The sequence below is a fragment of the Solea solea genome, chromosome 19 (genome assembly GCF_958295425.1).
Source record: "Solea solea chromosome 19, fSolSol10.1, whole genome shotgun sequence".
In the NCBI taxonomy this organism is placed as follows: domain Eukaryota; kingdom Metazoa; phylum Chordata; class Actinopteri; order Pleuronectiformes; family Soleidae; genus Solea; species Solea solea.
This window is the reverse complement of record NC_081152.1, coordinates 8080715-8104866: the sequence shown is the minus strand read 5'-3', so window position 1 is coordinate 8104866 and position 24152 is coordinate 8080715. Positions and strand designations below refer to the sequence as shown.

Below are 24152 nucleotides of genomic sequence, written 5' to 3'. Positions count from 1 at the left end.
CAAGTAAAAGTACTGGTGTAAAAATGTACGACTCTTTAACATCGTTCACCTGTTATCATAATACACCATGATTTTTTTTTTTTCGTTTATTTAATTGAGGCCAACATTTAAAATACTACTTTAAAAAGTACAAGTACACAAAGAACCTACTCAATTATAAAAAGGCAAGAAATGTAATCCATTACTTTCCACCTCTGGTAGTGACTCACTTGAATGGCCCAGACAGGAGCTTTTCTATCCACCCAGAAGATCAGCTCCCTGTCACACAAGAGTTTTTACTCCAACATCAAATATGCAGAAGTATACAGTATATTACATGTACAATGAAATAAATAAACCATGAATGCATATTTTAGATGATGGTTACTGTTAAATAATAACAATAACTCAACTGTATTGCATTCAAGGTTAAATAATGAGGTGAGGTGAAAAAACAAACAAACATGATACTGCTGCTTACCAATTAATTTCTCTGTCCTGCACTGATCCGTTCCACTGACAGTCAACACTGCAGGACAGTGATGAAGGGGAGAACAAGACAACGAAACAGTAAACTGTAGCAATAAAAACCTAATGGATGTGTTTATTTTACTTATGTATCCTTAATTGTTATATTATGTATACATTCTTATTCATTTATGTTGCATATTGAGTTATTCTGGAATGACGTTTCTAAGTTCTAAGTATCATTGGCACTATTTCTGCGCCTGATATGACTCGTACATGTTCGTTCTCCTCTAAGTGTAAACAAACCATTTGTTGTTGCCACTGGAAGTGATTTGTTGTTCTGTGCTGTTACTGGCACTGGTGGCCTGACCAGGGTCTGTAACCACTCTGATGATGTACAGCAGACAGGTGAGCAGCTTCAGCGAGAAGTTGAACACTCGAATCCTTAGGCCTGAAGTGGAGAGAGAAAGAGAGGGGGATTGTGAGGGGAAAATAAGATCATCTACAGTTGCTAATGAAGGTTCATCTATATTCATCTGTCTCTCAGGACTTTAATGGACCTTTTCAATTATGCACCAGCCAGGTTAACCTGCCTGCTCCATCCACTTACTTGATCTTTGGTTTTTGATAAAGAAAAGCTTCAGACGCTCCTTAAAGGTGTTTTCGTTCACGTAAAACTCCACCTGCACCCTGTCAGGGAAGAGGAGGAGAGGGACTGTTAGGAAGCCATAACAGTATAAGTTTAGTAGAAGTGCCACATTTTACACAGCATGAATATTCATAAAGATGTTTTTTCTAATCATGTGCCAGAGGGGAGTTGGGTAATTATCCGTTTTGATTTTGTTCTCATTTACAAAACAGGGTTACCGGAGGGCAGACAGTGCAAACCACAGGAGCTGAGGAGCAGCTGACGCAGTTCAGAAGAGGATTTTGACTAAGAATTAATATCAAATCAGGTTTAACTTTCACGGGTTATACCCTTTCTATAAAAACAAAACAGAACATGTCAACGTCTGTCCTACCATTTAAAGGTCTAGTGTTATTAGAAGTGTAAAATAAAATCATCATGTTTCTACAGCAACCGGCAACAGTGCGAGTTTTGAAGCAGGAGGTTACTAATATGCAAATGAAGAAACATGACATCCTTTCTAGTATGTGAAGGCCACTGAAGTCTCCTGACGTGCTTGGGAAATGGAGGCTGAGCAGAGGAGACCTCTGTGTGCTGCAGTCAACAGTCTTATCAAGGGTTAGACACTGGACACTGAAAGGGGTCATTATTAACTCACAGCTTGTTTTACTTAATTACTTAATTGCTTACTTGAGTCTTATTTCCTACGGAGCATGGGTAGGTTCATGGTGGGAACTATTTTTAGTGCCTGGGGCCGCTGAGCTCAGGGGAGTTCAAGGGAACTCACCACCATGACTGTACCATGCTCTGTATATTCACGTTCAAAATTATAGTCATATTTTAACTTTTTTTTGTTTTTATCCTGTTTCAAAATAAAATGTGAACACAAAAGTTTCCTTGAAAGCCAAGTGTACCTTGAACTTCCCTCCTGTTGCTCTTTTACATCAAACACAAAAAGTGGTTTAGTGTTGCCAAAGCAACTGGAAGTAACTTTCTTGCCCTTACAGTACGTAAACATAAAATTAGATTAATGATGAAGGAGCAGAGTTAAACCCAGGAGGAAGGGGAGAAGGGAGGCAGAGATTAAGTCCAAGTAAATACTTAAGTACGGTCTTTTACACTTTTAACACAGAGGAGAATAAATGAAGAAAACAGTGAGCGCGCATGAGAGATTAGAAGAATTTGACGATGGTTGCTGCAGTAATCCCCATGTTCTCCTGTGCTCATGTCTGAGAGGTTCACAGTGGGAGGGAAAAAGCAGAGTGTGTGTGTGTGGGGGGGGGGGGGGGGGTGTCGCCGGATGCGCAGACGTCTTTCGCTTCGCTCTGTAACAGCTGCTTCATGTCTGCAAGTGTGTAATAAAAGGAGAGAGCCCTTCAAAGATGCAGCAGAGAGCACTGAGAGACAGATCGTCCCCTGTGATGAGATGTGACAACAGATGTGGACAGCAGCAGGGCAGCGATGAGCTGTGGAAGTAAAGACACTTCAACTCAGCAATGTCTGTCATATTTGAGAGTGCTAGTACAGTTAGAGCTGTCTGTCTGTCTGTCTGTCCCCTTCGCCCACACACACAAAATGATTCAAAGTAATGACCCCTAATCAGCTCTTGTTGAGCACACAATTAGTAGCTGCAGTGCACTGACATTAGTCATACGCTCCAGTGTCACAGTGGAGTTTCAGGCAATCAGACACGCAGCTCTGGGATTAATCAGCTCTTCTAGCATGAATTGAATGTGACGGATCGGGGTCTGCAAGTGCAAACATCTGTGTTATCGCATCAGCTCTTCAGCTGCAGGTCTCTCTGTGCAGACTCTCCCTCTCTCTCTCTCTGTCATCCATGGTCGCCATCGCAGCCTAGGAAATCAACTGGCCTGGTTTTTTGGAGGTTTTTTTTTGTTTTTTTGGAGACATCTCACCTCTTGCAATCAACATTTTTCCCTGTTCTCTAACATTTTAAAGGTCAAGTGATTCACTGAGCGCAAAAGAGAGAACAATCACCAGGTTATTGTTGATAAAAGTCGGCTAATTATGTGTAATACGCAATCAAATATCATATTTCATATTTCGTGGTTTTGTGTTCCATTTAAGCCTCCAACCACTCGTGGCTTTTACCCATTTGACTTCCTTCCACTCCTCTCACTAAACAAAGAAAACAGTTTATTGTTTATGCACACGACATCGTTATTTTTGAGTTTTTCATAAAATAGTCGAGGTGAAACAAAAGTGCAACATCTTGCTTCACTTATAGTTTCCCAATGTAACGCAACACATCATTAACCTTGTTCTTTCTCTCCCTAGTTTGTGTCTTTGTGTCTCTCTCTGTGTCCTCATCATGCAGGTTGCAGGATCCAGGTCCAGTTTCCAGGTTATTATTATTAGTAGTATATTTCCATTCACATCATCATCATTATTATTATGCTATAATTAAAGTGGATATCAGTATATATCACATTCTTATCTAATTTACTTAAAAGGGACCATGCATATTCATTTACATTAAAATGTAAATATGCCAGGTGCCACTCGTATATTTGGATATGTGGATGTGACAAGAGATAAAAATGATTCAGGGAAACAAAAACATAGGGACATGAGGAAGCGCTCACAGAAACATAAAGGTTATTGTTATCATACATATACATATACAGTAAAATCAGCTGATAATAAAGTGTCAGTGACATGGGATGATAGCAAAGTACTTCACGTAGAAAACAGACAATTATTGTTCTGTTCTTGTTCTAGAGAATCTAAAGTGCATTGTTGCATAATTGCTCGATTGCACTCTGGTATAAAATGCACTTTGTGCAAAAGCCCCTTACACATCATTTAGGAAATGTATAGATGGTCACATGTTTGGTTAGAACCTCAACCACAGTTTCAGCTACTTTGTAATTGTTGTGAGGCTTGAGCATCATCATCTCTCACTGACTGGTTTCTTTATTTTACACTTTATTTAACCAGGTTACCCAGTTGAGAACCAATTCTCATTCACAATAACAATAAAATAATAATAAAAATGGTTAAAAGCAGGTGCAACAGCCTCGAACTGTTGCCCTCACTACATTTTTAAAACAAGAAAGTGGAATGAATGAAGTGAGTTTCAGTGTCTGTTGCAGGTGACAGTCATAGGCAGCAGATAACTGATGATGGGACTCGACACTGTTCCAAAAAGCACAACTTTGAACCAGATTATTGCCGAAGCACAGCCCTACTACTTATTCACAACTAGCCTACTTGGAAAAAAAATTAAAATAAATGTCTATGCTTGTAGTTTTTTAAAGAAAGACATTTGCTAAGAAGCAATGAGATGCAGATGCCTGTGAATAATGAATATTGCCTCTTGATTAGACGTATTTACCGCTCATTTGCAGTGAAGACACTAAGTGTTGACAATTCCAACGTGTCCACGCGTAAAATAAATATATAAACACTGTCTGATTTTCGGCTTGTTTACTTAGGGCCTGAATGAATGAACATGCAGGTATTTCTGTGCGTCCGAGCGCAGCAGCGTGTTTTCATCCAAACACGTGCAGCAACTGTGTTTCTCTCCAAAATAATAAAAATAATGTCGCAGTCGCTTCAGCACATCGAGCTGCTGCAGCCTCACTGACATCAGCGCATCAGACCCTTCAGACCCTCCTACCTCTGCCCGGCGTCACTGCCAAAAGACTCCGACCTCCACGTGCGCACGGACGGAATGGCCCAGGTCGGGATGACGGTCTTTGGATCCATAAGTCCGGGACTCGTGCAGGCAGCCGCCTCACTGCAGTCACTTAAAGCTTCTTGACCAACGCGCCTCCTCACTGCTCTACATCTCCAACGGTGTTTGTCGCAACATTAATTGTTTTTAAGCTTTGGAAGAAAACTGGTTACAAAATGTTTAAAAAGTAGATACTAAATTAAGATTCTTCTTTTTCATATATAAGGATGTTATATCACGGACCTTTTGGTGTGATCTGATAAATGACCTTTTACATGATCTGTCTGCTAAATAGTGAGCCAGGACTGTGGCTGCAGATTTCTGCTCTTCACTCCAGGTCCAGGGAACATCTTTTCATGTGTTTACTGGAATATTTATATTAAAGAAAAATGTATGGGCTAAAATCTATTTTCTGTCTATGCTTTTGCTCTCTCTATCCCCCCCTCTCTAGCCTTCTCTCTCTTTTGCGCGGGCCTGTTGCCACAGCAACGTTGCCATGACAGGAATAACCCTAACTGATGCTGCTGCAGCTTGGTCCTCACTCCAGCAGCACTGCAGCCCCTGACAAAGCTGACAAAAGCTGTACAACATTCACTGTGACATACAGCAGCTGCTGGATGGATGAGCACTCATTCACTCACTCACTCACTCACTCATTCACTCAATCACTCACTGTCCATTTGTTGATGTTACAGTGACACCAGGCCAACAGCATGATTCCGACAGGTGTTTAAATGTGTACGACTTAAATCCAGAAGCAGCTTTGTGTTCTTCTCCTCTGTCAGTTTTTACTCTGCTGATGTGGAGGTTTAGGCTTCATGTTTTTGAACCAAATCACAGGGATTCTTGTCATTAGAAAGATTGACTAACAAAAGATTGAAGACAAACATTGTTTTTCTTCTTCATATTTCTGAAGAGTTTTGTTTGAGGCTGATTAGCTGGAGAATTGTGTTAAACAATATAAGCCACCATTATTGAATTCTATGTTGCAGCTGTTTTTCTATTTGTTTCTGTCCACTCATCGCTTGTGTATGTGGTTTGTGAGGGGGGGGGGGAATAAAAGAGATGGTGAAATAGAACAAAGGACACCTTTCACTTTTAGTTTACATCGATGCAGACATCGAGAAAAGTCAAGAACAATTCAGGAGGCGCCGCTCAGTTTCCTGTCTCCCTCCTGTTCCTCCCACCTCCTTGTCCTGTCTAAATTTGAAGGGTTTGAAGTAGTAATTTATTCACGGATAATATACTAGTGAGTCAGTGCGGTTGAAAATAGCAGGTGAGGTAATTCCACTTCATGCTCCTTCTCCCACATTATACAGCCACTCAATGTGGTTTTCCCAGTTGCATTCAAAGATCACGTCCATATACACCATGACTTCTGTGTCTGTGACATTCTAACATAGGCAACCAGCATTTATATATTACACATTTTAGGTAATTCAATGAAATGTAGATTTTTTTTGTAGGGGAATTACTGGCAGACGAATCAAAAAGAGAAAATAGGAATGTATGAATGAAGGATTGGATCGGAGAGAAAGACTGCAGCACTCAGGACTTCTTCTTTCTTTGAGTGATAGACGACGTGTGCAAGGGCACATGGAGCCGGCTACTTTTGGGAGTTCACTTCTGCAGAACACAAGTCTGGAGGCTATATTGAACACTGACATTTTAACCTGGGGCATCTTCACCTCCAAATGGGCCGTGAACAGAAGACGGGTTAATTTGCAGGCAGAGAACAGATTAAATGATCATGTCTGTTTAAATCTCCACTGACAAACCTAGGCAAGAACAGTGGCTGTCTCAAGGTTTCAAGGACGGCTCGGGGAAGGTCAACTTTGAGAGAAAGGCAAAACGTGATTCTTCTCATCAAGTTGATCAAATATCAAATATTAGAAATTAACATGGTTAATGCAGTCTTGGAGGTTTGCTGCTGCTGTTGCTGCTGTAATCACATTAAAATTGCATAAAAATCCTCCGAGGTCCATCTGGCAGAATCCAAGATTTTTGCACTGAATAAATATAGCGAACAAAGATAAGTGCAAAACCGACCGAGGTAATAAATTAAGTGCTCTTCAAAATGAAAGTGTTAGCAGAAAAAATGACTCATGGTTTTCTTTTTTCTGTTTTTTAAAGCAATTAAATCCATAAGTCTGACTTTGACTTTTTGTTTCAAACTTAAGAAACTATCTGAATCCCAACTGTGGCAATGCTTTGAAACCCAAAGATAAATAAATAAACAAAGCAGAGGACTGCAGCTGATCTTATCTCAGCGGAAAGAGCAGAATCAAGGGAGGGGAAGAAGCTTTTCAAATCTCATAAAGGCACTTCGTCCTACACCACTTCAGCCTCAAAACCACCACGCTTCAGAAACCAGATCTTTTCAGCACCATGGACAGCACTCCTCACGTTTCTGCCCTCATTTCCTCTTTTCACCACTTTTCAACTGGATTAGAAAACACTGCTTTCAAACTGCGCTTGAATATGCTGAGACAGCACAGACAAGACGAGTCAACATGTTTACTGTGAAACTGTGATCTAACATCAACAAACACCGACACAAAGGGCTTGAGTAGTACGTCATTAGATGTAGAAAATAGGTCTGACAATCAGCTCTTTCAATGAGTGACAGCGACGTGAAGCAACAAATGTACGAGGACAAATAATCACGATAAAAATTTGTGACATTTTCCCTAAATAAATCATCTAAAAACAATACAGTGACACAGGATCATGAGGACAGAGTAGAAGTAAGTCTATCAGTCGTCTTTGGTATAAAATGCAATTAATAAATTTACCTTTGTGTCATGTTTCAACAATCTTACTATCAAATAGGTTTCAAAAAAATGACCAGAAATGTACATTTGACAGGAGGGCAGAGGTGAATGTTTGACATGTGGATGCAGCCTATTAAAAAAACACTCTCATTCACAAACCTGGAGAATATTAACACTTGGCAAAGTGCCGCGGGAATAATGGTGTGTGTGTTAATAAGTCACATCTTCAGGCTTTACAAAATGCATTTTTTTCATCTTCTAATGTGATGTTGAGTGAAAGTTAGGATGAATTTTATATTGTAATTATTGCATTTTGCGCAGAAGTCACACAAATGTTTTATTTTTGTTCATAAAAACGAGCCAAGCGAACTTTGAACAGTTGCTTATTTCCAAAGTTCAGCTGTGTTGTTGCACAATCTGATGATTGCCTATAGGTCTGCTGGAAAAAAGGACTCTATGTTGCACAGCCTCTATATGTACGTTTTAACATAGTAATGGAAAAAGCAGCCTAGATGTGTGTAACAGTGTTCTAAGTGCTATTGAATTAGTTGGCCAGCAACAGTCAAAACCTCTGCATATATGCTGTTTCTGTCTTGAACTGTGTCAAACAACCCTTGCGGTTTTACGTCCACTATGATGCTTACCTGTCCTCATTCTGAAAGCTCTGGTCCCCGAGCAGCAGGTCTCTGAAGCGGAAACGAGGCGGGAGTGGAGGCACCTCACTCTCTGGCTGCTCCATCTTAAGGTTGGAGATGTCTAAGATAACCTCACTGCTGTCGCTGTTGGTCTGAAGAGGTGCTGGAGAAGAGCTGGAGGGAGGCAGGGAGAGAAGAAGAAAAGGAAGAAGAAGAAGGAGAGGGAACGTGAAGGGAGTTAAAAGAGCCGATGAGGCAAAGCTGTGGGGAGTTTGAAAAACAGGCAATGGGGAAAAGAACCGGGGAGCACGGGGGAAAAGAGAGGAAGCAAGGAAAGCAAACAACAGAGAAATGATGGACTGATACAGGAATGCAGACAAACGAGTATAGGGATAGAAACAAAAAACAGAAAATGATTTGTTATCTGGTCTCTGTATTAATCTGTAATATGACACATTCAGACATGAGCCTGCAGTCACACAGGCAGTGAGACAACAACCAGCCTTATCTTTGCATGCATGCAAAGTATTTTTATTTCCCTGGGTTAGATGCAGGACTTTAAACGCATACTTCGGATTCTTTCTACAGTATTTTGGTATTAACTTTACTAACAGAAGCATTACATTTATTCTTTATCCATACATTTTGACTTACTTTATGTGAGTATTTCCATTTGTGTTCTTTAAACTGATACTTCCATACATTTATACTTCCATAATTTTTAGTAAAATTGTGTATTTTACATGCATGCAATAGATGTATTTATTTAGTTAGCAGTTACTTTTATGCCAAGATATAATTGGTTTGTTTTTTGTTTTTTTGAGATGTTTCTGCAGTCGTGACAGCGTTCCTAAATAGATTTTTACCCTTTAACTTCATCACATTGACAGTTTTAAGCTCCCGTGGAGAAAAATAATGATCAATATTACACAAAAACAACAATACTGAAAAGTTTAAACGTTGTCTTTCTCTCCCCCTCTGATTTATCTTGTGACTTTTAGTGAGCATGATTTCAAAAAAGACCCAAACAGTAACTGAAATTGTTCTATTATTATTATGATTATTATTATTATAATAATCATAATAATATAATAATAATAACAATAGATATATTACTCAGATTCATCTCGATATCACACGTCTAAAGAAGAAATCATTTTCTGATTAGCTGCATGATGAGCACAATCTCTGGCCTAATGTTTTTTTCTTCTTAATGCCTGCAGATATTGAGTCACTCCTTCACTTCACACCTTATTCAATCACAGCCTGAGAGTCTGAGTAACATGCAAAGGAGGAGTATGACACAGTGGGATGTCACCTTTGACTCCAGGAGAAGAATCGGTGTGAGGATGAACTTGGTTGCTTGAAGGAAAAAAAGGATGAATTAGAAAACTCCAGATCTGAGCTGCATGGGCGCAGTTTTCAGTCCAGATAAAGCAGCTAAATGTACATTCTCACAGTACATGATCCACGGAAGAGTGGCTCCTTCTTTTATTCTACCTCCATCTCACCATCTCTTTACTTACACTTTATCCATTCCATCAATTTGTCACAATTCTTAATTTCGCTTGTCAAACTTACTGCATATTAGATGGAGGGGGATATTTCCCATGGGGCTTTGAGAAATCCATTACACTGAGACCAAACAAGACAAGACCCAAAGGTAAAATCATAACAAAACACACACCTGTCACACATATACACACGACACTTTCAGTGTGTGATTCACGAGTGAAACATGGTTTTTTATTGTAAACAGAATCAGCTTGGGACTGGAAGGCAGGTCTTCACACTAAATATGTTCATATCAGTTCATATGAGAGGTGGAAAGTTATGAATTACATTTACTTGCATTACTGTAATTGAGTAGGTTTTTTTGTGTATGTGTACTTCTTAAAGTCATTTTTAAAATTGTAATTTTACTTTTTATTGTTTTTATGGAAGTGCTGTACTTCACTACGTTTTAAATCACATCTGTTAGTGAGTAAATAAATGTTGGCTTGAATTTGAATAAATACATAAATAAAAGAAATGAAAAAATTCACGCACTGGAAACTTTGGCAGTGACAGATGAGGACAGGTGAATGATGAGGACAGGTGAATTGGCGTTAATCAAGGTCCCTGTGTGAGTGAGAAAGTTAAAGCCTTCGTGACCTTTGACCCATTCTGACTGATACATTATGTGTTTACATATTTTATTTTATCAGCACTTTCATTTGTAAAGGTTTGCCTTTAATTCATGTGTGATTTTTTGTCCTTTACTTTAACTTGAGTACATTTTTAGACCAGTACTTTTACTTATATACGATTTAGAAGATGTGCATTTACTGAGAAAATGATGTTGGGAACGCTGAGTATAACTACTGTTTTCCTATTTTCATTGTTATCGTTATTATTATATCATCATCATCATCATCATCTTCTTATGCCCCTGTTTTGCTCACTAACTACTCACACAGTTCATTTATCATGTGAACAGTTGTAATAAAACTGCAGGAGAAGATAGCGACCAAAAAAATGGTGGAAACAGAAAAATAGTATTTGGGAATCACTGTCTCAGCATTCCCAACTAATTACAAGCAATACAATTCATATAGATTTTTGCTCCTGAGTGAAAGTTTTCACAAATCTGAGGTTAAACACCCAAAGCAGTTACATATACTGTACCTCAAAGTGTGTTTACACAATGGATAAACATTTGTCTGTCCCTGTTTATCTTTTGTTGACCTTGAGACACTTTGTACTAAAATTCTGCAAGAAACTTGACAATAAAACTGACACAGTATAAATAAAACATTATTGGCTCCTATAGTCGTGTTGCTCTTTAACAAAATGATATTGCAATTAGGCCTGTTATTGTTTTATTGCCTGAGTTATTAGCACTAACATTATAGCCTTGTTAGAGGAGATAATATCTGCACTGTAACAGTGAGAGCTGCAGGCACTGAGCAGCTGAGCACACAACAGTGATAATGACAGGTGAGCAACACACTGTATGGAGCACTGGAAAAATAAAATAATAATAATAAGAAGAAGAAGAAGAAGAGAAACAGACTATGATCCACACAGAGCCAATATAATAGTCAGTATCAGTATCAGTGCAATGCTGGTCAGTTATCTGTAAAACCAGAAATATCACAGGCTGTGAAGAGATCTTGTGACCAGAGTGTGAGTGTGAGTGTGGTGGGGGGGATGTCAACATGTCAGCTGTGTGGATTTTTGATCCATCTAATGCTTTATCCTCCACAGGGTGAAAGTCCTCCATGCAGAAAGGCCCTTGTTCCGACTGGGGCTCGAACACCGGTTTTCTTGCTGCAAAGTTCAGGAGTGCTCACCATTCCCTTGTGTAAAATCTCTTTCACTGTCTACTTTGTAAATAATATGCCGTGTTTTAAATATTCTGATTACATTCTGTTTACATGCTTTCTGATTCACTTTCAATGGAGCCAAATGTCACCAAACTGCATAATTGGTCTGATTATACCTTGCTTTGTTCGTGTTGAATGTGCCAGAAATTAAGAAATTACAAAGTTGTTCTCCCTAATATTGATTGATTTATTTTTTTTGGTGGACAAAATGCACCCAAAGATGGACATGGGGGACATCACCATCATTTAGCACGACAGACACTGCTCTGCACCAAGCGTCAGACCCACACATTGTCAAGTGTGACACTTACATGTGAGTCTGGCGTTAAACTTTATATATTATTCTATTTTCTATCATTTTAAAATGCAATATTTTTCTATATTTCTTAGACTTTATTTATTTATGTTATGTTATGTATATGTATATTGAATGTCTATTATTTATTATTACCTTGACTTTCTACTAGGGATGAGCCAATACAATATTCAGTATCGGTCCAATACTGATTCAAAATCACCGGATCGGATATCAGAAAAAAAAGAAAAATACAATGCAATCTAAAGAATGTGATGTTAACAGGTTCAATGACTGTATCCAAATAATATCTGTAGATACTCAAGTTTGAGACATGATATCAGACACAAAAAGTGGTATGAGCCATCAGCTACGAATACTGACTGTGAAAAGCAACATTTAAAACTTACTCATCAAATCAGAAGTTTCCCCCCACCTGTTTGTTTGTGTGTGTGTCTCTTACCGTGGCTTGTGGTGGTTCACGGTCCCATCGTCGTTCACGAATGACTGATTCACGTAACATTCGCTGCACATTTTGGCCAGAGAACCGGCGCTGTCGTGGGACTGGAGAGCTGCGGTGGTCAGCGTGGAATCCCCCTTCACAGATTCGCCTTCTTGGGTTAATTGCATCGGAGGCTGCTCTGCCTCAAAGGAGAGGAGCCCCGGAGAGAAAGACGTGCTTCTGTGGTTCTTCTTCAGCCCCTCTCTTCACCTTTGCAGGTGCATGCTGCAGCTTTGGAGGAGTTCAGTCAGTCACAGTCATTCAGTCAGTCAGCCCACACAGAAGAGAGGCTGCCAGCACAGTGACAAGACAAGACAAGAACCTGGTCAACTCTGCAGATAGACTGACTGCAGCATGCAAGACCAGAGCAGACCAAGACCAAGATGATGGTTATTCAGCGAGATGCAGAGGACCAGAGAGTGAGTGAGTGAGTGAGTGAGTGTGTGTGTGTGTGTTTGTGTATATCAGAGATGTGATGACAGCTGTCCTTACTGAGGTAGTGGGTACATACACGAGTTTTACCTCATGACATCTGTGGAATTGTCACCCAACTCCTGGTGAGTGAGGGAGACTGGCTCCATCTGTTGGAGGATGTGAGTCTCTTTCTGTTGAAATACTGACTGATGGACATTTAAATGAGCACCCTGACAAAAAAAGGGCCTTACACAGGGGATATTGAGTATAGTGCAAAAACAATAGAAACTATTTGTAAAGGAACTCAAGTATAGATTATTGTCACCACAGGGATTTTCTTTCTCGAGCAAAAGTTCTATCAATCAATGTCAATCTTTATCAATGCAGTGAGACATAGTGGACACAAAGTACATCTGATGTTTGCAACTCCTGTCCCTGTTTAAGCTAAAAAAAAGGGGTAAAAAGAGTAACACATGTACCTGTTTATATCAACAACAGCTGCAGAACAACACACACCAAGACAGAGACAACAAACATCTCACAAATGAGAAACAGAATTACAAAGAAGAATGTTGTACCTGGCCTAAAACACACCATAAACTAAACGGTACAATGTATGCAAGACCTGGTATTTAAACCTGAAATACAAACCCTGTAAAAAACAAGGCATTAAAAAGCAATCACCACAGTGCAAGTGGAATTACTAACTATTCAGCATCATCTAAAAGACAAGTGCTTGTTTTATTCACCCCCAACACAATCACAATCACATTAGAAGGTACAGTATTTCCCTCTCTAGTGTGGAGTTACCGTATAGAGATAACAAAACATTGTAATTACTTGAAGAATTACAATTATTAGTCATTTCCATGCCCTGCATGTAGATAAAGCCTTTGCACAAGAAAGATAAAAACCTATAATATGCCAAATACAATGCAATAAATACGTATCCTGCGCACCAAATCACTTGGTTATTCCATTTTATGTAGTTTATGTACAGACATTTTGGTTTTATCTTCTCCAGTGTGTAGTAGGATGCCACTTCTTGACTAATAATGAGTGTTAATAAACTATTTCCAAAATAGTGCCCACTAACTTACATAAATAAAAACTTTTTCTTTTTTTATTTAATGAGACAGGTCACAATGTAGTGTAATGCAGTTGGATAACTTCATCTACTGCTAAAACAGAATAAAAAGAGAACTAAAACAGCTGACTGAGCATCTTCTTCTTGGATGTTTATGCTCATGTTCTGCATGTTTTTCAGAGGCTTGTTTTCACAACAGCTTCACACGAGCTTCGAGAAATGTCTCTTTTACTTAAACAACATCAGTGGCTTTGAGTTCATTTGTTTCTGCATTTACATAACAGGCTGCATACAGCTGTACTCTGTCAGAAAGAAAGCTGCCAGGTATTTCTTATTAATCTTGGCAAATCTCACTATTAAATCAAGTCAATGTTACACCCTCAGACAACTAAAATGGATGAAGCACACTTTTCAAACTTGTACAAGGCTTTTACATCTGCCTACACATCACAGTTTGATGACACTGCATGTGTGAATGATATTCAAAAATGGAAAGTGTGATTCAAAACTTAAAACCCCTCAATTTCTTTCCCCTTGTACAAACCAAATCCACTATTTTTGCAACCAAACATACTGAAATTTAAAGATGTAGTCGATTACAATTTATGTAGAGAGCAAAAGTGGACTATTACCATCAAGTATGCAGAGGTTGTTTAAAATGAAGGACAGTCAATAAAATCTTACTTGAAAAGGCAAAGTTGTCTGTTAGTCAGACTGTGAGATACTTGTTGTTTTTTGGGGCCATATCCATCTTCTGAACTGAAATAAGTAAACATCAATAGTCAATCATTATTTTTACAGGAAAGGTGAGAGGGAGGAACTGACTGTCCCACCTTTCAACTCATGCAGGACGACTCTTTGACAGACAGAAGAGAGTTCAGGACAACTGCTGCACATCCTGGGATCAGTTTGTAGAGCTGCACAGAGAGCAGTTCAGTAAGTCTTTTCTTTTAGAGTTTAGAAAAAGTGACCACTTCTTAGTTTACGCTCCAGCACAAAGAGCAACTGAAAGAACAACAAGAAGATATGAAAAGACAAAAATGGTGCCAGAGTAAAAGATTGAGTGGTGACCCAGCCATTCATCTTCTACCGCTTTATCCTCCACATGAGGGTCGCCGGTGTCAATCCCAGCTGACATAGGGCTGAAGGCGAGGTACACCCTGGACATGTCACCAGTCCATCACTGTGACACATAGAGACAAACAACCATCCGCTCTCACACTCACACCTACGGTCAATTTAGAGTGTCCAATTTGCCTAGTCCATTGAGCGGTGATTCAATTATTTTTTTCTTTTTTTTTTTGGATACATAATTATTTATTTATTTTTGGTCTTTTTGATGACGCAAACTGGAGCGAGTGCAGAGGAAACGTGGGAGAGGTGATATGATTCACGGAGGAGACGGTGACATGAAGTTGTTGAACAGCTACAAGCTTGCGATGGATGTTTGGGGTTGAGTCAGCCACTCTGACTGGAGTGGGAAGTGTGCAGAGAAAAAAAAGTCACAGCTGTGAGATGGACAGAAAGATGCTGTCCGCGGATATGATCCGTGTTGGAAATATGCATTTTCAGTACATAAACATGGGTAGAGCCTACAAACTACTGGTGATAGTATGGTAATAGTTGTGTAATAAAACTATGACAATGGCACCTTATTTCTAATGAAATGGGAAATACCATCAGTATAATACCTTCACATGGGAATTAAATTATTAATTACAATTTTATACTATTCTTATGTCCCATACATATTGTCCTTTGCTACTACTATAGTAAAGAGATGGCATTACCATAAAATGACTTCCATACTGCAAATTATTACCACATTTTGACTGTATTGCAGTGTAAAATGTTACCTTTTTAACTGAGCCAAGTGAGTGTGGCACTAAAGCTGTTGATTCCTAGAGCAGATACTCAAGGATGAGTGAGTCTGTGTACACCAAACGCTGTGCATCGTCAACATTTATTGTTCCGCCCGCTCGTTCAAAGGTTCACATACTGTTCTGTCGAGCTTTGCTGGAATTCAGTGGAGCTAAATTAGAGGTCGACTCTCCAAAGATTCCCTTGTGTCATGACTGTTTCCATCTGTTGTCTACTCCCACTGAGCTTGACCAGTCTGCATCAGTGCACAATGACATGAAGCCTATGTGGAAAATAAATCCAAAATAGTGTAATTAATTTAATTTTGTGTGGTTCATCATTTATGAATCACTGCCATTTTAAAGGTTTGTGATCTTTGTTAGATTTCAACTGAATTGTTCAATGCTTTGGTTTTTTTTTTTATTAAACATTACATTAAACATACTCCATTTTCATATTATGAGTATAAATGCTTACAAGAGACCCTTACAACTCATGAAATGAAACACATTCTGGATTAAAGCAAACATTTCTAATAACCTCTCAGGCTGGACTAAAATAATTAAAGGTGTAGAGTTAAAAGTTAAGCAGCTCTACCAACAAACTAGGATTATTACTCATATGGGCAGATAACTAGTAGTAAAATCAATGTACTTGAACAGAGTAGAGCAGAGCAACTGCAACAGCTGATTCACTACAGGCTCAGGGGTTCAACTAATGCCCTCTAGTGGCGGTGAGAAAGAGCATCAATTAACATTTTAATTCTCTTTTCTCCAAGTTTGACATAATAAACAGTCAGTTCAACGCGATCATTCAAGAAAACCAACAGAATGTGTGGTTTTAATGCCCCAAAGAGAGAAGAGAACGCTGTAAACAAAACTAATCAAATGATTTTCAGTTATTAAACTCAATTCCCCCTGTACTCATACATACTGTACTGTATATCTCACCGAGTGCAGTGCACAGCAATGCCGCTCTCTGTTGACCTGCTTTTACATTTATTATGTTTTTAATGCCTCTGTGTGTTTTACAGTGGATTAATAATAAGTCAATACATCATCTGCTCACAAACAACACATGCTGCATCTCCATTGGGTTAATGAAAGATTTGTCTGTTTAAAAGGAAATGTTGTCCCCCTGTTGGGTGTGAATACATTGAGCTGTGAATATGCTGAGAACAATCAATATTCTCCATTTTATTCCCTGTAACTGGAACACGCTTACTTGGACATTAGAAAACGATCTGACGTTCAGTGGCGAGAACAAATGAAGCGGCACTCTAGAACGTTTATTTTATCACGAAATGTTTATTACAAAATCGCACACATTGAAAGAGCAATCGTTTTAGGAACCGTGAAACTGTGACTGTGTTCAAAAACATTCAGAATCTTAAAGAATTTTAAATGTAATGTTTTTGCTGCAACATCAGTGCAAAAATCAAAAGCAAGCATCCACAGTCGTTTAACTGAATCTTCTTTAATAATAAAAAAATAAATATTTTTGACAAAAAAAATACCAAATCAGTCTGAAGAACACTGAAAAAAAAGGTTGAGTCCAGTTTTATATACACGACAGTGTCTGAATGGTGAAAACTCACTGAAGGTTTAAATCTGGTTTGGCTTCTTCATTAGTGGTTAAGTAGTTGGAAAAGACATTGTCAACTAAAAGTGCAGATGTTGGATGTTTTAGTATTGCATTTAAATAAAGGTTTAGTTTTAGTAAACAGTAAAAAAAAATATCCTGGCTTTTTAGCCTCTAATATCAATATCAAGAGTCAAAATCCAGAAACTCTCAATCCTACATTACCCCAAATCCAACTCAATAATATATTTTCATCAAATAAAATTATCAAATTCCTAATCGCATCGACAAATTGACAAAAGTCCAGCAACAATAATGCCATCAAACCAGTCAATGACTCGAATCCTGTCATGTTACTTCTTAGGGTGAATATACTGAACTTCATATATTAAAAAAATAGAGGAGTACCCCTTTAATGTACAACCTTTGAGGAGGGACTTTGTCCCTTTTCTTTCATATTTCACTTTTTTCCCTATTTGTAGTTGATACATGACTTGAAAAAGTGAGTGAATGTGTGAAAACCTGAAATTGTCTTGGCACAAACATCACTAAGTTAAATTATGAAAAGAACTATCTAATGATAATCAAAAGCATGAAGATTAGTATTTATGACTCATGTTCACCACTAATGTCCTGATTTGTTGAAACTATTTTTTAAATAGTTATTAGAAGATGAATGTATTGTACCGTTCACCCACATTTAGTCTTTCCCTCTATTTAAGCATTAATTAGAAAGCCATGAAGAGTATGAGAGTTTATTTGAATTAGTCTGCTCCTTCTATGCCGACTGCAGCCACGGCTGAAACATAGTAAGGTCCCTCTCTGAGGTACGCTTTCAGGTGGATGTAATGCTGACTGCCCAGAATATTTGCTGCTGTCGTCGAAGACACGAGTGTCCCCACCAGTTCAAACTTGGCATCTTTGGCCTCCTTGCTTTTACCCGTTGAGCGGTCCAGAATGAACTCCATGAATCCAGGTGTGCTTATCATTAACTTCTGGCCCCATGGCTGAGCGGCAATGGCCTGGAACACACAGATAAAATATGAGTGAGGCCACAAATGTTCATGCCAAGTGAGGAGATCAAGAGATCAAGAGGAAATAAAGAGTCTTTAATTCTGCTCAGCACTCACGGAGAAAATCCCAAGAGCCACACAATACAGCTCTGGGAATGGCTGAGTGCTGATGCTGCGAATCATGTCCATGGGATGGTTTGACAAATGTAGGAACCAGGACTCTGTCAAGGCAAGAAGATCTTCTGTCTGCTGCTCTGGCTGTAAAGAACATGAGCAATTAACAAAACTGGCAGAAGTCTTTTAAATGCACAAAATGTTATTTTTGTTGTTTTGTTCCCCTATGTGTTTTATGCTTTATGGGGAGAGGTTCAATGGCACAACACTCAGCAAACGGCAGTGAGTAGTTATGATCCATTAGTGACAAATACACACAATAAAATTAATAACAACCCTTAAGTTCACTGATCAAAAGACATAAAAGAGAGATATGGTGCACACACATACCTGTAGAGTAAGAAGCTGTGATATGGCATCTAAGCTGCGCACTCTCAGCTCTGTAGCCGCAGAGTTGGCAAGCTGACTCATTTTTGACAACACAGTCTTGAACTTCTCTCCTTAAGACATATATCGTGTTAGACACATTGCAAATATATACAACCACACTCAAAAAGGGGCCGGAGCTCCTTTTTCGTTTTCATGGAATAAAAGAAATATTAGAAATATAGTAAGCTTACCTGTTTTTTGCAGGACCTGCTTTCCCTCCACAGTAGACCCAAGTAAGCCCAAAGTGTCCAGAGCCACCCCGAGCATCACAGGGTCTGCGTCCAGAGTCATCTCAAACACTTTGTTCTGGAAAGCCGGGTATGTTTCACAGACTTGCTGTGGGCTGTCCGCAATGGCAAGGTTTCCAAAGAACTTCACCAAACCTACAGGAGAGATTCAGTCAATCCACCAATTCACATTTGCTTATTTACTTCCAATGCTATCGTGTCATACAGCTTCTGTTTTCATGTAAAAAAAACAACAAAAAAAAACATTTGAGCAGAGGGGATTAGATTGTTTTTTATTTTGTTGAAGCTTTTCTACAGTGACTCACCAGGCAAGTAGAGGGAGGAGAAGGAGTCTGCCTCTGATCCTATGATCATGTTTGAGAGCTTTTCCATGATGCCCTGTTGGGCCAAATACTGCCGGCCATGCTGACTGTGAGCTAGAGTGGTCACCATCTCTATGGCTGTGGCCCTAAAGAGAAAATAGCCAAATCCTGAATCGAGTTCTTTAAAAATCCACGGACAGTTGACGACACAGACTATTTAGTACTACTGCATGTATGCCTGTCTGGGAAGGAAACCACAGAGTGGACAGACCTAATGTTACTGCAGCTACTTCATTTGACTCATCTTATTACCTGATCAAAACGTCGTCTCCAGACAGCTCACCGAGGAGCTGAGAGAGGATGCTGCTGTTGGCACAGTAACCAAGAGAAATGGGAGAAACCGATGAGATTTCCACCACCAGCTGCAAACAGTAACAGAAATAGATCAGTAATGTAGTGTCAGTCATCTTCCGGCTGAGAGAACAAACTTAAAAGTTCGACAGTTATTCAGCTGCAAATGTGACTTACCAGAGCCAGAAAGTGTTGCCCACATTCTGGCACGATTTCTTGATCTCTTTAGTCATACCTTTTACTGATTTTAAAACACATGTCACTTATTGCGCAAAGAAGCGTACCTCGTATATTCGGTATCTGACAATGTCACTTGTGGCCATCACGTCCTTTATGACTTTCAGGAGGTCGGTCTGGAACAATTTGTCTAACCCAGGCTTGCAGTGACTCAGTTTAGACAAGGATCGAATGGCCTAAGGAAAAAAAAAAAACACTGTTACTGTGCCACCTCATTTTAAGTAGACTCATTAAAATTCATGCAGTCAATTTGAGTGTCTCAGTCTTCACACCTGTTTTGCCACAGCCATCTTCTCTTCTGCAATGCATTGAATGACTGCACGAAGAATGTCATGGTCGTGCAGGATTTCAGTGGCAGCATCACGGTGCTCCACTATTCTGCCAATCTGCCAGAGAAAAACAGGGATACTTAATTTGGCCACTGATTTTTGGGGAACTGTGCGAGTGTGTGATTGTGTGTCCTACCTGCACTAAAGCCAGTATCTTAACCTCTTCATTAGGATGAGTCAGACCAGCCTGCAGCTCCGCTCTGTAGTTCTGCACCACATGCTCAGGACTGAGCACTGTTAAGATGCGCTCAAGAATATCCACACAGAGTTCAACCTGCTCCCTGTTAACACAGTTTACATTAGTCTTCTTTCCCTAGAATCTACTAATTATTTTACCAGTTAAACATCAGTCACTTGATCTGCATCAAATGTTCACGAACACAAACTTTTTTTCGGCTTCTCTATTCCAGGGTTGCCAATCATACAATCGCAAATGATCAGCACAAGATGACATTAAAGCTGCAGTAAAGCCAAATGATAAGTCAGTCAACAGAAAACCAATTAATAGTCAAAAAAATAATTGTATTTATAAGGCACTTTACACTGCAAAATGATCTCAAACAAGCAGTAAAAACAAGTTAAAACGAGCAACATTGACGATAAAAGCATAATGGAGTTACATATTAATATGTCTCTTAAAAGGGAAAATTAACAATTTTGATAAAAGCAGGACCACATTAGTCACTTTCATTGGGGACCGTGGGTTTACATTTTTACAATAACAGTGTAAGAGTTTGGTGAAATTATTTCAATTGGACAGAAATGGAATATAAAATGTTTAGGTTTGTTGAGTGTACAATTGTGTGACTGTATGAAATGTTCATTTTTATTACCAAAGAACATTATATTACCTTTATATTTACAGCAGTAAACTAATGGCCAAATGAAATACCTTGTGGATTTCCTACATGCTTCAGCTGTAGCATAGATGTTGCCAAATACTACTTTTCTGCCTCTGCAACATTCGCACAGTCCAAATAAAAGGGTGAGTGTTAAAAAACGTGCAAATATTTTAACACCGCCATGAACCGGAACAACTTGAACGTGAAGATTAATCGTAAACAAAGTCAAAGCTATAGTGCAGTGCAGTGCAGTCAGTGCATGTGCAGCATTATAGCATTGTAGCTGCCTAGCAAGCCAAGGTTAATTACAGCAAACTTAACTTTGCTTGTAGTTGAGGTAGGGACACCGTGGATACACCGTGACTGACAGACAGAGTGACTCATCAGATAGCACTCAACAACTGCTAATGTAAAAGAAGAAGCACTGAGCCAAACTCACCCCCGACTGGAGCTTAACAAAGAGAAAATCACACCGAGTCGCAGTCCGCTCACTGAGCCTCTCAAAGCGTTGGCAGGTATCGCTAATAAAGCAGTTTTCAAACCTTGCAGCTCCTCTATGGGTTCTTGGACACCGGAGATTTCCTCCAGTAAACTCTCAATTGACGCAGCCATGTCTGTGAAATTGGACCAACGTTGCAGTCACGTACTGTTTATTTCCGCCTCTGTGCTTCTTCTACACCACGCTTCTCACTGTTGCTATCCAACACCGCCACCTCTTGGACTGAGTATGAAACTTCAAAGGATTCAAGGCTTTGTTGTCCATTGCAATAATAACATTGCAATTGTTATCTCTGCAGTGAAATTCGTCTTCCCATGTGCAATGTACCACGTAGCCCTTCTGGTGACATTTGATATGTAGACAAATTAATTAATAATAAAAAAAAAAAACCTTAGTATAAAGCTGTGAAACTCAATTTCTTTGTCACAGCAGGAAACTCTCAAGTGTTAATAATCAACCTAGAACGTGTACGTTTATCAGAACATGCAGTTAAATTTTCTTTTTTTTTTTGTTGTTGCTGAAAATGCACATCAGCCTCATATGTAAGAGATGAAACATGTCTGGACATGGTGGTCACCCTAATAAATTGTGGTATGATCCAGTTATTCCTCACAGGTGTCATTAATGTTGCATGATGCAGGTTATGAGGTTTAGGGTGCTAGGGTTACACGCAGCTATAGCGTTTCATGAAAGTGGAAACCTTGTCTTAGGGCTCGTATTGTTGTAGCAAAGAGCACAGAGGCAGCAGGTCCTCTGGTCATCTACCGCCAAGAAACAACACAGTTGCAGAGGCCGGTGTCATGCAGGTACTTGTGTAAACAGCTTTTACATTTTTGTTTACATATGACTGGCTGCATTTATGGTTTATCATACTTTCTTTATGCCTGTGTCATGCTCCAGTGCTCTCTGTGTAAGCTGCGTACCCACCAGTGGTGTTTCCTCTTCTTCAATGTGCTGCTCTTTCACGCCTTGCTGTTTGGGGCTGACTTTGTCGAGGAGTACCTCCTGCAGCCTACGCCTGCTCTCTACACCGATGGTACTGTTGTTGATGTAAGGGAGAAAGCAAGGAAACTAGACCTGGGTAATGCCAGGGAGAATGCGTCCCAGGCCTACAATATCATTAACCCCAATACCTGCAAAAACTCTGACCTCTTCATCCTAGCACTAGTTTTCAGCTCTCCGGCAAATTTCACTCAGCGAGATGCCATCAGGAGGTCATGGGCCAACCAAACATTCATCCAAGGCTTCCCGGTGAAGGTACTGTTCTTTTTAGGATCAACTCAGACTTCTGCTGCTCAAGATGCTCTCATGAAAGAATCTGTCCACTATGGGGACATGGTCCAAGGTCATGCTGTGGCTGACTCATCTCTACGAGGCCCAACAGAGAGGACTGTGCTGGCACTCCGCTGGGTGATCACCTTCTGTCCTCTGGCACGCTTTGTTCTGTTGACCAAAGACTCTGTGTTTGTCAATCTCCCTGCCATTGGAAACTACCTACTTGGTCTACACAGGCACCCCGAGGACCTCTATCTGGGTAGGGTGATCCAGAAAGACTCACCTGACAGAGACCCCAATAGTTCTGGCTACCTTCCCCCAGTTCTCTATCCTCACAAGTACCTGCCTGACTACTGTGATGGGACGGCTTATATTCTGTCTCAAGATGTGGTTAGAAAAGCGTACGTGGCATCTGCAGCAGTCCATGCAGCTGTGACAGCGGATGTTTTTGTGGGCATGTGTGCTCAGAAGGCTGGTGTGTCTCCAACACACAGTGCTAGGTTTTCAGGAGGCAAACACATCCGCTACAATGCCTGCTGCTACCGCTATCTGTTTACATCAGCGGGAATGAGGAGCCATGAACTGGAAACAGTTTGGGCAGATCTTGGACAGAGGGCTGGACGATGCTCACTGTTACGGACATACTATGGCCTGGTGATTTGCAAGGCCCTCACATACCTGGATAAACTGTCCTTCTTCAACTCCCGGGGACATGCTTAATCACAGTGTGTAATTACTTTGAGCGTGCTTGTGAGTGATAGACAGAAAGTGGGATTTAAATAATTAAAAAAAAGAGTGCATTTGTTCATTGTCCTTGTGCACATGTGTTTGGCACAGTTTGGTTTAGTTATTATTTTTAGTTTACTATAATAATACAAGAAAATATTTAAGTGGTCAAACAGGTGAAAAAAAAAACTATTAACTGCTGTATTGTTTTAAATTATTAAATAATATATAATGCCATAATTCAGTTTTGTAGCATGTTTCACAAGACTCTGTGTACCAATAGAATCCCTAGATACTACTAATCAAGCTTTTCTCATTGTTCCAAGACAAGAGTAGTTTAAAAAGGCCTGGGGGTGTTTTCTTGTCTTTAATACACATACAAAGTAACAAAAATAGTCAGGAAGATACCCAGTCTTCTTGCCCACACAGTTTCAGACGGAGGCAAATTAATCAGGAGAAATAATTGAGGAGCACTGTGTGGGTTGTTGAGAATTAT

The 24152-nt window shown here is 39.6% G+C and overlaps 3 protein-coding genes across 5 annotated transcripts in view; 1 reads left to right on the top strand and 2 right to left on the bottom strand.

Annotated features, from left to right (window-relative positions):
- The window catches only part of kcnt1a (potassium sodium-activated channel subfamily T member 1a), a 31194-nt gene extending 18370 nt beyond the window's left edge, over positions 1–12824 (bottom strand). Inside the window, exons 1-7 of one of the 3 annotated variants that reach the window (XM_058617118.1) lie at positions 12311–12824; positions 9503–9546; positions 8194–8358; positions 1058–1137; positions 754–898; positions 461–508; positions 210–258 (exon numbers count right to left, since the gene is read on the bottom strand). In XM_058617118.1, the coding sequence (XP_058473101.1) occupies positions 210–258; positions 461–508; positions 754–898; positions 1058–1137; positions 8194–8358; positions 9503–9546; positions 12311–12370 (591 nt within the window). In that variant the 5' untranslated portion in view covers positions 12371–12824. Of the gene's footprint in view, positions 1–209; positions 259–460; positions 509–753; positions 899–1057; positions 1138–4718; positions 4873–8193; positions 8359–9502; positions 9547–12310 lie in introns of those variants that run through there. The other 2 variants (XM_058617117.1, XM_058617119.1) reach the window with 2 other exon arrangements.
- Positions 12825–16997: 4173 nt separating this feature from the next.
- psmd5 (proteasome 26S subunit, non-ATPase 5) lies at positions 16998–21911 on the bottom strand. The gene is made up of 10 exons (XM_058618217.1): positions 21596–21911; positions 20451–20595; positions 20258–20371; positions 20033–20161; positions 19710–19819; positions 19401–19543; positions 19039–19230; positions 18809–18918; positions 18422–18562; positions 16998–18313 (listed from the first exon to the last, which is right to left on the bottom strand). The coding sequence occupies exons 1-10, from the start codon at positions 21766–21768 to the stop codon at positions 18056–18058; spliced, it is 1515 nt and encodes a 504-aa protein (XP_058474200.1). The 5' UTR covers positions 21769–21911; the 3' UTR covers positions 16998–18055.
- Positions 21912–21982: 71 nt separating this feature from the next.
- Positions 21983–24118, top strand: LOC131446776 (beta-1,3-galactosyltransferase 9). Its single transcript, XM_058618218.1, has 2 exons — positions 21983–22461; positions 22556–24118. The coding sequence occupies exons 1-2, from the start codon at positions 22456–22458 to the stop codon at positions 23648–23650; spliced, it is 1101 nt and encodes a 366-aa protein (XP_058474201.1). The 5' UTR covers positions 21983–22455; the 3' UTR covers positions 23651–24118.
- Positions 24119–24152: the final 34 nt, after the last annotated feature.